General features: G+C 53.6%; 1 protein-coding gene across 1 annotated transcript in view; it reads left to right on the forward strand.

The window, feature by feature from the left end:
- Window positions 1-9,132, forward strand: part of LOC102818723 — an 18,354-nt gene extending 9,222 nt beyond the window's left edge. Inside the window, exons 8-13 of the mRNA XM_006873978.1 lie at window positions 1,836-2,247; window positions 5,359-5,433; window positions 5,938-6,052; window positions 6,215-6,376; window positions 7,441-7,548; window positions 7,784-9,132. Of these exons, the coding sequence (XP_006874040.1) occupies window positions 1,836-2,247; window positions 5,359-5,433; window positions 5,938-6,052; window positions 6,215-6,376; window positions 7,441-7,548; window positions 7,784-9,132 (2,221 nt within the window). The remainder of the gene's footprint in view (window positions 1-1,835; window positions 2,248-5,358; window positions 5,434-5,937; window positions 6,053-6,214; window positions 6,377-7,440; window positions 7,549-7,783) is intronic.
- Window positions 9,133-13,563: the final 4,431 nt, after the last annotated feature.

Below are 13,563 nucleotides of genomic sequence, written 5' to 3' on the forward strand. Positions count from 1 at the left end.
TGATCCACACAATCGAAAGCCTTTGTGTAGTCAGTAAAGCATAGGTAAACATCTTTCTGATATTCTCTGCTTTCAGCCAAGATCCACTGGACATCAGTAATGATATCTCTCGTTCCATGGCCTCTTCTGAATCCAGCTTGAACCTCTGGAAGTTCTCTGTCAATGTATGATTGTAGCCTTTGATATCTCAAGCAAGTAAAGTTTTGCTAAAGGTGATACAGAAATGGCTACAATCACAGCCTGGGGTAGAGCCATAAACACTGTGTGTGCCCACGTAGATTCTATAGTTGAATTGTCTAGTGCTGCTGTCAGTTGCAATTCATAGCGACCCTGTATAGGGTTTCTAAGGAGTGACTGGTGACTTTGAACTGCTGACCTTGCAGTTCACACTGATCTGTCATTGAATTCTTAATCTTACAGCGCCACACCAGGACTTCCCATAGTTAAATGTTGTTAAGTGCCGTGGAGTCTGTTCCCACCCATAGGGACCCTATATAGAATTTCCAAGGAGCGGCTGGTGAGCTTGAACTACCGACCTTGCAGTCCAGCACATTATCCCTCAGTGCCACACCCAAGTATTACAAATATATATATATTATTAGGTAAAGATTTACAGCCTTGGAAACCCTGTGCAGGATCACTATGAGTCGGAACCGACTCCACGGTACTCAACAACAACATATTATCAGGTAGTGATGACTTTTAGGAGAAAAATCTGCCTGGGAGAAGACATGATAGGAGAATTATTTATGCAGGGTTAAAGAAGGCCTCAGAGGGGTGACATTTGAGTAGAGTGAGTGAGCTAACTTGTAGATCTCATGAAGGGTTACTTTTCTAGTTTTATATACATTCTTCCTTTTTTACACTAGCCATACAGTACTTGCATAGTCAAAGAAAAACATGCAAGTGCTTTTTGTACAGATAAAAACTAGATTCTCAAATCTCTGGGGAGAATTGAGGCGTTGGTACAAATGAATCCTGAACTTCCTGGATGTGGTCCGCATCCCACCGATTCCTAGGTACCCTGCTGCCGCTTAAACCCCCGCAGTTTGTGAGTCAGCTAGTTCCAAGGTCAGCATTCAGCTGCCTGAGACAATCTCATGAGGTTGCTCGGCGCCCAACAATAGATAGCATTTCCTTTGTTGTTGCGCCTTCTAGCGGATTTCCGACTCATAGCAACCTAGTGTAAAAGAACGCCGGCCTATGACCTTTACGGGAGCAGATCACCTAGTCTTTGCTCCTACGGATACGGTGTGTTCCATCTGCCCATTATAAGCTAAAGACTTGGGACGAGGAAGGACCCAAAATGCGAGAAAAGGGTACCCCGGATCGAGCTCCAGGGCTCTCTTGGTCTTCAACACACTACTTGGAGAGGAAACAGACCACGGCAGAAGGTAACCAACCTTCTGCAGGAGTGGTCGATATGTTAGTGGCGGGGCCAAGCACTGTCTCTGCGTTCATCAGCCAGGCTTTAACTTCTTTTGTCCGCCCCGTAGAGACTAGAGGCACAGAGAAACCTTTTTAAAGAAAAGATTTAGTATTGTTGCTGTTAAGTGACGTCGATTTGGTTGCGACTCATAGCTACCCTATATAGTGTTTCCAAGCAGCGAAGGAGGAAAATGCAATTTGCACGGGGCATAAAGCGACTCTCGTCGCTGCCTCCTGATTGGCCATCCCTGGAAAATCTCCCCGTTCATTGGCAGTTCCTCGGAGAGTAGGCAGGCTCACCAGACGGAAAGTCTTCTGGCTTGGGGCTGAGATGTGGTCGTGAAGGCCGGCTGTGGCGCACGCGCAGACAGGTTACCCGGTGATCCTCGCGCGGGTTTCCGCCACAGCTACCTGTCGACGGAACTGAGGAGCGGTGGGCGATTCTTGGGGGCCCGTGTCCTGTCGCGAGTAACAGGGAAGCTGGCTATCGTGTTGCGAGGCCGCGCGCGGGGCTCCGCGCCCTGGCCGGGGTCCCGAGGCGGACGCCAGAGTCGTGCACACCTCTGGGGAGTGCCGGGAAGAGTCCTGGTCGCCCTCGCGGCCCCGGCTCGCTCCGTTTCGGGGCAGGCATCCCGAGCGCTCCACCGCTCGCTGGCCGAGCTCGGGGCTCCTGCCGTGCCCTACTCAACGATTCCGGTGAGTCCTGGCCGCCCCGCAGCGGCTGTACACGGCGCCGTGTGTGAGTGCTGGCTGCTGGCCTCCGTGTCCGTCCATCGTATTGGGGTCTTCCTCGTTTTCGCTGCCCCTCCACTTTACCAGGTCTGATGCCCTTCGACTGGTCCTTCCTGAAAAGTTGTCCAAAGGAAGTGAGACCAAGTCTCGCCATCCTGGTTTCTAAGCAGGTTTGTTTGTTCTTTTGGCAGTCCATGGTACTTTCAAAATTCATCACCAACACCGTAACTCAGAAGCACTGATTCTTTTCCTATCTCCCGATTGTCTTTTACCTGGCTTGACTTAGACACACCAAAGTGCTCAAAGTGACATCTTCACCCTCTAACACTCTGAAGAGTTCTTTTGTAGCAGATTTTCCCAATACAATGTGTTGATTTCTTGCCTGCTGCTTCCGGTGAGCATGGATGTGGATCCTGAGGACTTTAATCTTTTCTCCATTTATTCAAGATGCTGACCATTGGTCCAGCTGTTACGATTGTTCTCTTTACATCTAGTTGTAATCCATAGTAAAGGCTGCACTTGAACTCCTCTGCTTTCAGCAAGCAAGGTTGTGTCACCTGTGTAACTCAGATCTTTGCTCCCACGGATATGGTAGGTGTGTTCCATCTGTCCACATTCCACTGAAGACGGGATGAGGAAGGACCCAAAAGGCAAGAAACAGGTACCCCTGGACCAAGCTCCAGAACCTTCTTGGTCTGACATACTCCCTTGGAGCGGTGTGTTAAGGAGCCCTCTTCCAATCCTGATGCTGTGTATTTCTTCATATGGTGTAGCTTGTTGGATTACATGTTCAGCCCTGGTGTGGCACTGTAGGATAAACACTGGACTGCTAACCACAAGGTTTCCACCTGCTGCTCCTTGGAAACCCTATACAGGGTTGCTGTGAGTCAGAACTGAATCCATGGTGCTGTTTAACAACAGCAATAACATAGAGATTGACTACGTGTGGTATAAAGCTATAACCCTGATGCACACCTTGCCTGATTTTAAGCCTTTTAGTATCTCCCTTGGAGTCCGGGTGTGGCGCTTGTGGGTTAATGTGCTGGACTGCAAGGTTGGTTTGAACCACACGGTTGGTGGTTCATGCTCACCAGATGCTCCTTAGAAACTGTATACAGGGTCGCTGTGAGTTGGAATTGATGGCACTCAACATCAGTAACACCAAGAAATATCCCCTTGTTTTATTCTACTGACTCCCAGTCCTGGGGAACCAGTAGAGAAGATAACAGGGAAAGAGCAGAGAGAAGGAGACCTTGAGACCTGAGTCCGTAAGGACTGGTTGGGGCCATCCCATCCCAACCAAACCTCTGCATGTTCCCAAGCCCACCCTCCGAGTAGACACCATTGGGCACCCATCACTCAGGTGTAGACACAGCTTTGCCGGGAAATGGAACCTGCTTAGGGCTCAGCCAGTGAGGGATTGTCTGGAGCTGACTCTGGAGCCCTGCTGTCCTCAGATTAGACAGGCCTATGTCCCGTGCTGGGGGAGAGGAGGGAATTGAGATGTGACAGGGGCACTCCTGGTATGGCGCTGTGGGTTAATGTGCTGGCCTGCATGGTCGATGGTTCAAGCTCACCAGCCACTCCTCAGAAACCCTACACAGGGTCACCATCAGTCGGGACTGGGACCAACTCGCCGGCACTTAACACTGCAGGAGGACCCTGGGAGGTACAGCTGCTCTGTCCTTGACTCCTGAGCTGCAGTTTGGGTGTTGGACCCACGCAACACTCTGCTTCCACAAAGATGATTGTTGTCGTTGTGTGCCGTCGAGTTGCTTCCCACTCACAGTGAGCCTGTATAGGGTTCCCCAGAGCGGCTGGGGGCTGTGTATGGACTGCTGACCTTGCACTTGGCAGTCCGGCCCTCATCCACTGAGAACTCTATGGAGCAGCTGCACTCTGCCCGGTGGGGTCGTCTCGAGTCCGGATTGACAGGACGGCAGGTTCCCTTCGGGTTAGGAACTGCACCACGTGACCCCTGGACTGTGACCAGGCTCTCGGCCGCTCTGTCCCCTCCCTGGCTGCTCTGTCCTTGCTGGGATGAGTGTCAGAGAGGACAAGGAAACAGGACTAGCAGGGCCACAGTGTGACCAGATGCTGCGCCTTGTATCCAGTGTGTGGTCTGGCCCTTTTGACAGCCCCTCAGGTGGCACTGGGGTCATTCTCCCACCCCGCCTTCTTTCCTTTTTATTACTATTTATTGTGAATTGAGGCACTCCTACCTTCCCTGTGTTTCTTTTGCCCCTTTCTCCCACCCCCATCCTTCTGGATTTTGACTCGCTCGCTGACTGTCCGTTCATTCTCACCTAGTACTGCCCCCACCATAGACCTATCTCTTGCTTGCCTGAAGCTGGAGCCCCGGCGGTAAGTTCAGTTCCAGACCTGAGGGGTGACCAAGGGCCATAGTCTAAGGGTTTCACCAGTCCTAGCTGACCAGTAAGCATGGTCTTTTGATGATTTTGAGTCTTGTTCCTCATCTCCTCCCACGCAATCCAGGACTTCCTAATGTGATCCTTTGCAGAGGTTGGTAATGGTAGCTGGCCACCATCGAGTTCTTCTGGTCTCTGGGTCACGTGGCCCATTAGTCCACTGGACTCATTGTTTCCAAGGGATTTCAGTTTCCCTCACTTTTCTTTCCTCTAGTCTGGGAGAGACGGCTACTCACCGCACTAGGAGGTAGAGCATGCTCTCTGTGGATAATTACGCGATGGGCTGCCTGTCCTAGGTTCCACGTCACCAGCAGCCTTGTGGAGAAATGCTTTCTGAATCAGAGGAGACGGTGCGTTTGGGAGCCTCACGGGAGTCACCTCACACCAAGACTGACCCTGAAGTGCTGAACTCTGCGGCAGTGTTGAGGGAGGAAGGGGCTCCGAGTACACAAGGGTGGACATCACTAAGGCGTGGATCCAGGGAGAAGGGTCTTCGGGGTCTTCTGCCTGTCCGAGGTGAGCAGAGGAACGGGAGAGGGAGGGGGTGGCGGGGGTGGGGGCTCACATTGAGGGCAGGGGTCTGTCCGTCTGCACAGCAGCCTGACAGAGGTCACCTAGGTAGTCTCCGAGCCCAGGCTGAGGCTAGCAGGAGTTGAGGAGCCATGAGTCTCCCTGGAGGTCAGGGCTGGGCCCCTTGGGGGTAGCAGGGCTCAGCAGGGGGCTGGCCACTGAAGACCCCTCTGCTCCCCCAGCCAGCTCCTCCCCACAGGTCCAGGCCCTTTCCCGGGAGGGGAGAACCCGAGACCGGCAGATGGCCGCAGCGCTCCTCACCGCCTGGTCTCAGGTGAGTGCTCCCAGGGCCCCTGCCTAGGTGTGGCCTCCTCCACGTCATAGTGGGTGCTTGGCCTCTGCTGAGTGCATTGTGGCCTCCTCCACGTCATAGTGGGTGCTTGGCCTCTGCTGAGTGCATTGTGAGGCCCGTACCCACTGACCTGCCCTGGGGAGCCAGCGCACTGTTCCAGGCTCACTGCAGGGAGCGTGACGTTGATGGGGCCACCTGTCTGCTCTGTCCAGGGCCCACAGGGCAGGCAGGGACCCGGACAAGCAGACCCTCCAGGCCTGGAGCTGGCCCGAGAAGCTGCTGACAAGGAGTGTGTGTGTGTGTGTGTGTGTGTGTGTGTGTGTGTGTGTGTGAACCCTAGCTAAGAAGGACACTTTGTTCTCTCATCAGCTGTACACAGCTGCCTTATTCTTGATACACAGAGACTCAGCAGCGTCGCCAACCATGGGGATGCCATCTTGTTCCTTTGTCAGGCCTGGACAGTGATTGACCATTTGTGTATTCCAGATGCCCGTGACCTTTGAGGATATGGCTTTATACCTCTCCCAGGAGGAGTGGTGCCGCCTGGACCCCCAACAGCAGCACATGCGTAGAGAAGCCCCACAGAGGAAGGAAAAGTGTGGTGAGCAGTGTCGGGGTCCACCCGGTCCCTTTTTCTTACCTGCCTGGAAGGCGTCCGATGGGACTCTGCACTCATGCGGCTGTCCCTGGTCCTGAGCTTTGTCAGTGGCCTGTGGCCAGGACGCTGGAACTCTTCATTGCTTTTCATTGTGGTCCATTCCAGCTTACGGTCACAGCCTACAGGTGGCCAGTGGGGAGCGCCTGCTCTGCTTGGCTAATTCTGTGGTGCTTCGTCTTGTGCTCCCACCATTCCCCTCGAAGCTCCCCCTGCAGAGGTGTTTGAGCAGAAAGCCTGGTCCCGAGGCCTGGGGGGTGCCTGGCCTAGGTGGGGTTGGCCCCAGCTAAGCCCCCTAGGCACACTCCGTTCAGAGTCTCTATTCTCTTCTCAGAGGGCCTTGGTGTCCTTTGATCTCCTGGAAGTGGATCTTCCAGCCTTGGGGCCCTTGATGAATTTCAGACTCTAGTTTTCCTTGGAGAATCTTATGAGCCTTATGGAAGAGTCACAGCATGAGTGTGTCCATCTGTCCATCCATCCATCAACACCCATGAGTGTGCCAGGTGGAAGCAGTGGGCTGGCTCTGTGGAGTTCGGTGGTGGTCCTCCAAGTCATCTAGTCCCGGTGGGTGCCAGGATCGCTCCCCCCTTTCATGATCTCTGGTGTGTGTGCTCAGCACACTGTTAACATCCCAGCAAGCTCTTGGGTGTCATCAGCAGCCCAACACTGGTTCCACATTCGTTTCTCCCTCAGTGCTTGGAGCAGGTCCGGTGGTCAGGCCCCTGCTCTCTCTGGGGCCTTCACCCTGTAGGGACTTGGCATTCAGCCCTTTGGTTCCTGGCCCCCACGTGGCATCTTCCTGCCTCTCCCCAGAGTCTTGCTGATAGTCTGGTGAGAGCACCTCCATCTCGGAGTGGGAGGCTCCACTTCAGGGTCTGATGTGGTCCCACCAGCTGGGTGGGTGACAGTCTTAGCTGACCTGGCCCAGCTGCTGTCGTATTCATCTCTTGCTTGTTCAGCAAGGCAAAGACCAACCCCAGCTGGGAAAAGCACTGCGTGGTAGTCACGGTGGGAGGGCCATGTGAAGGCGGCTTGTACATGTTTGAGCTGTTCACAGTGAACCGGCTGCAGCCGCTGTTTAATGCCGCGGGCACCGCTTTTTAGGTTGTGCAGCTGTTCTTACTGTCCTTTGCCAGATCTTTCCATCACCATGAACACAAACTCAACAACCCTAGGCAAAAACTCCCTCAAAAGTGACTTTTTGTGTCCACTTTATTCTATGCCAGGTTTCCAAGCTGCAGACCCCTTCATGTCCACCTTCCCCCGCCCCTGGTCTGACCCATTATTGCTGAGCTCATAGTCTGGTGTCTGAGGCCAGTGTGTCTGTCTCTCAGGGGTTTCCCGCAGCAGCAGGCCTTTCTGGGTTTCCCAGGTGCAGGGGAAGGGCGAGGCCTCCAGCTCCGGCCTGCAGACAAGAGACGAGGAGACGGCCGTTGGCACAGGTGAGAGCTCAGGGAGTGGAGGCTGGTTGCTGTCACTCCCATGCACCCTGCTGCAACTGGACTTCATGTCTGTTTTCTGCTGGCCCAGGACATGTGGCCTTTCTGAGGCTGGACTTGGGTAGGGTCAGGCTGCCCCTCCTCTGGAGGGTGGTTCTCACTTCTGCCCACCCCCCTGCCCTGGTAAGTTTGGCCTCCCATGCCCCAGGACCCTTCACTGGACACCTTCTTTTCCCAGAAGCTGTGGATTTGGGCAAAGAGGCTCCAGCCCAAGCTGCCATTGAGGTTGTGAAGCCTTGCAAACCCAGGATGGGCAGAGTCCCCAGGGGCACCCTCCAGTGTGGGCAGCGGGCACCCAGAAGCCAGGGCTCAGGACAGACTGAGGACAAAGCACCACCTGGGCACCTGGAGCAGGCACAGCCAAAGTTGTCCCTGCTGGCTGCCAGCCTTCCAGACAAAAAGGAGGGTGGCATTCTAGAGAAATCCAGTGAGGAGAAGAGCTGTACCACCATTGCCCAGAGAACCGAGGAAGAGAAACACGCCTCCATTGTCACAAGAAGCGAGGAGAAATGTACTGCCTTGGTCCGAAGAAGCCAGGAGGAAAAGGATGCCACCTCAATCGAGAACAGCAAGGGGGTGAGACACACTGCCCTTGTGGCAGGACACGCTGCCAATGAAGTGGAGAAATGCGCCCTCATGGGTGTGGAGAGTAGCAGACAGGGCCCGCTTCCCGAGAGCCACTGTGGCAAGACCTACAGGTGCGAGCAGTGTGGCAAGGGCTTCAGCCACCGCTCCAACCTCAACGCGCACAGACGCATCCACACGGGCGAGAAGCCCTATGGCTGCCCGGACTGCGGCAAGTGCTTCAGCCACAGCTCTCACCTCACCACCCACCAGCGTACGCATCGCGGCATCCGGCCCTACTCGTGCCACCTGTGCGGCAAGAGCTTCACCCGCAACTCCACACTGATCCAGCACGAGCGCATCCACACCGGCGAGAAGCCCTACGTGTGTGATCTGTGCACCAGGCCCTTTGCCCGCCGCTCGGACCTGGTTGCCCATCAGAGCATCCACACTGGCATCAAGCCCCACAAGTGCCCCATCTGTGGCAAGTGCTTCACGCAGAGCTCGGCCCTGGTCACCCACCAGCGCATTCACACTGGCATCATGCCCTACCCCTGCCCAGAGTGTGGCAAAGGCTTTAGCCATCGCTCCATCCTCATCGCCCACAACCGCATCCACACAGGCGAGAAACCCTACCACTGCCTGGAGTGCGGCAAAAACTTCAACCATAGCTCCCACCTCACCGCCCACCAGCGCACGCACCGTGGAGTGCGGCCCTACTCCTGCCCCCTGTGTGGTAAGAGCTTCAGCCGCCGCTCCAACTTGCAAAGGCACGAGAAGATTCACACCCCCAGCCCCAAGGCCCTGGCCATGCCATTGGGGGCATCACAGGCCAGGAAGACTAGGAGAGGGACCAGGAGCAGCAAGGAGAAGGAGCCAAGAAGGCCTGGGAAGGGAGGCAGGGAGGCAGCTGGCATGGGGTCGGGCATGACAAAGCAGGAAACAGAGGAGCCCCCACCATAGCTGTATATTAAAGGCCTTGGAATTCTAATGGAGACCCTTGCAGCAGGCCCTTGTTGGTGGTGGGTCTTAATTTAGGACCCCGGCTTGGTTTGTTTTCAGGGTGCCACCCTCTCCTTCCAGCCTTTACTGCGCTGGGACCCCTCTGACAAAGCCTGTTCCAATGTGGGGCATGTGCCCCTTGCCAGAAGATGCTCCGCACACAGGCTTCCAGGCTGAAGCCAGACCAGCCAAGTTGGAAGTTGTGGGTCCAGGCCTAACTGCTTCGGCTGCTGCCGTCCCCTTTGTCCTGAGAGTCCTGCATGGGGCCCAGGCTTTTTCTGAGCTCTGTTCCTTGGGATCTGGGGAACAGGGTGGCACCAGCTTGAAAACTCATGCTTAGTGTTACCCTCCCCACTCCTCCTGTCTTGGTCTGTCTGGCTTTGGTAGGTACTCAGTTTTGTGTACAGTACAGCGAGGAGTCATTGCTTCCCAGAAATACTGTCCTTGTGGTCCATCTTGGATTGCGGCAGGTTTCTTCTGCCACTTTTGATCATCTTGGCCTCATCACCTGTCCTGGGTCATTTGCCCACCCCGCCCCTGCCTGACTCCCAGCATTCTCTAGTCTTCCCTTCTGTAGCTCCCATTTCCCATTCTTTTACTTGGTTCCTGGGGAGGGACAGGCTCAGCCTGCTGCTTATCCCTGGTGTGTGGCTTGCCTACCAACACAGTGCTCAACTCGGACTCCAATGTCTACACCAGGAAGACCATTGTGGTCCCACCAGTCTCCCTGGGTCACAGCATGGTGACATAGGCTGTGTTACACAATATACTGTTTGACAAGAAGTTCAGGTCACATAAAGGTCACATAATAATAATTTGATGGCTTATGCTCCAGTGTTCAGTCTTTACCAAGGTCCAGTAACCAGAAGGCCCCACCCAGTGCCAGCCAGTCTCTTCTGACTCATGCTGTCCCTACAGGAGAAAGTAGAACTTCCCCATAGCTTTCCCAAGGCCTTGAACTCGATGGAAGCAGACTGCCATAGCTTTCTCCCTCACGGGAGGAAAGAACCACCAACCTTTTGGACAACAGCTAAGCACTGAACCTTAGGAGCTCCTATGGCCCTGTAGTATACCGAAAGATGGTTTTGAAAAGGAAAGTAGTAATCAGTAGAGGATAGCATGGTTTTGCTCCACAATTCTAAGGGTTTATGCTGTGATTCATCTGTAAGGCCATGCCAAAGGGCACCTAGAGCCCCAGAGCATCAGCGGAGTCATTATTACCCAAGGAGCAAGGAAGCCCACTCAAAACTGGAAAGGTTTTAGCTCTCTGGGCAAATGCGTTACTCAGGTTCTCTAGAGAGGTCTCCATTGGGAGGACTGTCTCCCAACAGTCATGGGAGTCAGCCATCTCCAAGTATATCATAGTAGCAATTCGTATCATTGAGGATAAAACTTAATTCCATCATGTATCTGTACCCCTTTTAGAATCTGTCAAGTGAAAAATCGCTCTTATAAAGATGAACATTGACATTCTGATCCATTGGGAAGAGGTGGTTTGTCTTTAAGGATTTGGTCCTAATGATTTGCCATTAGAGGGGACACTGAACTGCTTCCTGTCTAGCCTGGAATAATGGCTTCCAAAGCTATTATGTGTTGGAGCCTTATGAGGAAATGTCACCGTGAAAGAAAAAGAGGTCTTTGTCGGGGCTTGGTGGTCCTGCCATTGGGGGCTTATATTTTGTTAGCCCCAAACCCAACTCATTGTCACACAGTTGATTCGGACTCCGCTACCTGGAGGACAAGGTAGAACTTCCGCCATAGTGTTTTCTAAGGATCTAAATCTTTAAGCAGCCTGCCACATTCTTCTCCATGGAATGGCTGGTGGAGTCAAACTGTCAGCCTTTGGGTTAGTAGCCGACTGCTTAACTACTGAGCCACGAAGTCTCCTTTGGATGATTCCTCCAAAAAAACAAACACAACCCCCCTAAGTTCCCAGCTGAGGAGTTGGTTTTGATTCCTAGCCACCCTGTGAACAGTGGAACACTGCCTTTCAGGCACTGTCCTCACAGTCACTCCCGTGTGAGCCTTTTGTACCCAATTTGGCAGTCCATCTCGTTGAGGCTCTTCATCTGTTCTCTGTTAAGTGTGGTCCAGTCAGTTCTGACTCATAGTGACCTTGTATAGGGTTTCTGAGGGTTGGGATCACATATCCTGGGGCTAGCAGTCCAGTGCTTGTCTTTACCACACCAATAGTCCTCTGTTTGACCAAGCATGATGTTTTCCAGGGATTGACCCCTTCAGATAACAATTTGTCCAGTGTACGGGAGAGGAAATCTCACCATCCTCTAAAGCAGCATTTTGGCTCTTCCAGACGAATCAATCTTCTGGTTGTTGTGAAGGGGCCGAGTCAGTTCTGACCCTAGTGACCATGGGTTTCCGAGGAGCCGCTGGTGAGCTTCAACAGTTCAAACCGACTTTGCAGTCCAGCGCATTAACCCACAGAGCCACACCAGGATCATTTAAATACATTAATTCTTTACAATTTGCAAAAGTAATGAATTTTATTTATAAATGCTAATTTTGAAAGGTATCTGTGATTGGTGAGTCAGCAAAATAAAACTTGATTCCAGGTTTGTATTTGAACTGCATTAATAGATGTAGAACTCCAAAAATACAATAAAATATGAATAGTCCTTTTTTCTGGATTAGGAATTTCTTTTGCTTTCGTTCATTCATTATATGTAAGTATTTACTGAGTCCCTACCTCGAATAATGGGAGGCAAAGACTACACAAATGATCAGGTAGTGAAAAATGGAAGAAACGGCAGAGTGGAGACATTCTGGGCAACACGTTTCCACAAGGTTCGCGAAGTGATGACGTTTAGGGCACAATGAGGGAGCTAGCCTTGTGGATATCAAGGATACGGTTGTAATCTTCTGCCTGTTCTGCACTAAGCATACAGAACCAACTTAATGAAATCAAAGGGAAAGTGCTTTCTGTACAATAAAAACTGGAACCTCATCTTTGGGTAGAAATGTGGAGAAGGTAGGAGTGGAGCAGAATGAATGGAAAGAGAACGCTTAGCAACCCGGATATGGCCCTAAAGCTGCAGTTCCCTTTGGGCTTGGGGACCCCCCCAACTCCCTGGGTATGCGGATGGGGATGCACAGGGCCACTCCCACGTCAGCCTTCCTCCCTGCTCCAGACGGAGAGCCCCCGCGCCCCACGGATGTCATTTCCTAGGACTCTCCAAGCTTCTTTGTTGCGCGCATGGACCCCCCCCCCCCACAGTCGATTTTTGACTTATAGCAACCCAATGTGACAGAGTAGAACTACCCCTTAGTGTTTCCGAGGCTGTAATCTTTACGGGAGAACACAACCAAGAAGTCATTGGGTGGGGTCCATCCGCCCACGTTGCGCTAAAGACTTGGGACCAGTTAAAGCTCCGGGACCCTGTTTGCTTTCCACACTCTGAGCAGAAAAGGAAAGGGCAGAGCGAAGACTCAACTCAGCGCATCCCTTCCGGCGGAACGGCCGCTCCTTTTGTGGCTGGGGCTGTCAACAGGCGAGGCTTTTCACTGCCTTTGTCCGCCTCTGAGGCCAGAAGCACAGGGTAACCTTTTTAAAAAAAAAAAAAAAAAAAAAAGAGGGACGCGGAGGAAGACGCAGTGAGTTAAGACGCTGACCGCAGCTCTCCCGACAGGGGCACGGGTACGATACACCTCGCGCTGCTACCTCTTGATTGGCCATCCCCGGCATATACTCCCCGTTCATTGGCCGTTCTTCGAGGAGAAAGTCAGGCTCATTCGACCAACGGCCTTCTGGAGAGGTGTGGTCGCGAGCGCTTGCCTTGGCGCATGCGCTGCGCGGTTTCCCGGCAATCCCCGCGCGGCTTTCCGGCGCCGCGATCTGGCGACGGAACTGGGAACGCGTGGGCGACTTTGGGAGGTGAGTGGCCCGTCGCGAGAACCGACGACGTGGACCGCCGTACTCCGAGGGGGTGCGCGGGCTCCAAGCCGGGGCTGGGACCAGTAGTGTAGGTCAAGGAGCGCACACCGCTGGGTCCCGGGAGGAGTTCGGGTTTCTGGGCAGACACCCCTGCGCTCCCACCGCCCCCTCTGCGCTGCTGGCCGAGCTCGGGGCCCCGCCCAGGCCAGCGTTCCCTCCCGCCGTGTCCTGCTCAGCAGTCCTGGTGAGTCTCTGGGCCTCTGAGAGCGGCTCCATCGCTGGAGGAGAACGGTGTTGTGTACACGAACGGAATAAACGAGGTGCTTAGTGTGTCGTAGAGAAGATTTGGAAACGAGTCAAATGCCTCCCTAGGGAATTGGCTAGGAAATTGGAGCACATCCTTGTCGGGAGCCTCATGGCCCAGCCAATGAAGACACAATGTTACGTCGACGGGTCATGTTTCACACCGTTAACAGCAATCCTGGGGGTCTGCAGCTACATAC

This window comes from Chrysochloris asiatica, unplaced genomic scaffold (genome assembly GCF_000296735.1).
Source record: "Chrysochloris asiatica unplaced genomic scaffold, ChrAsi1.0 scaffold00257, whole genome shotgun sequence".
Lineage (NCBI taxonomy): Eukaryota > Metazoa > Chordata > Mammalia > Afrosoricida > Chrysochloridae > Chrysochloris > Chrysochloris asiatica.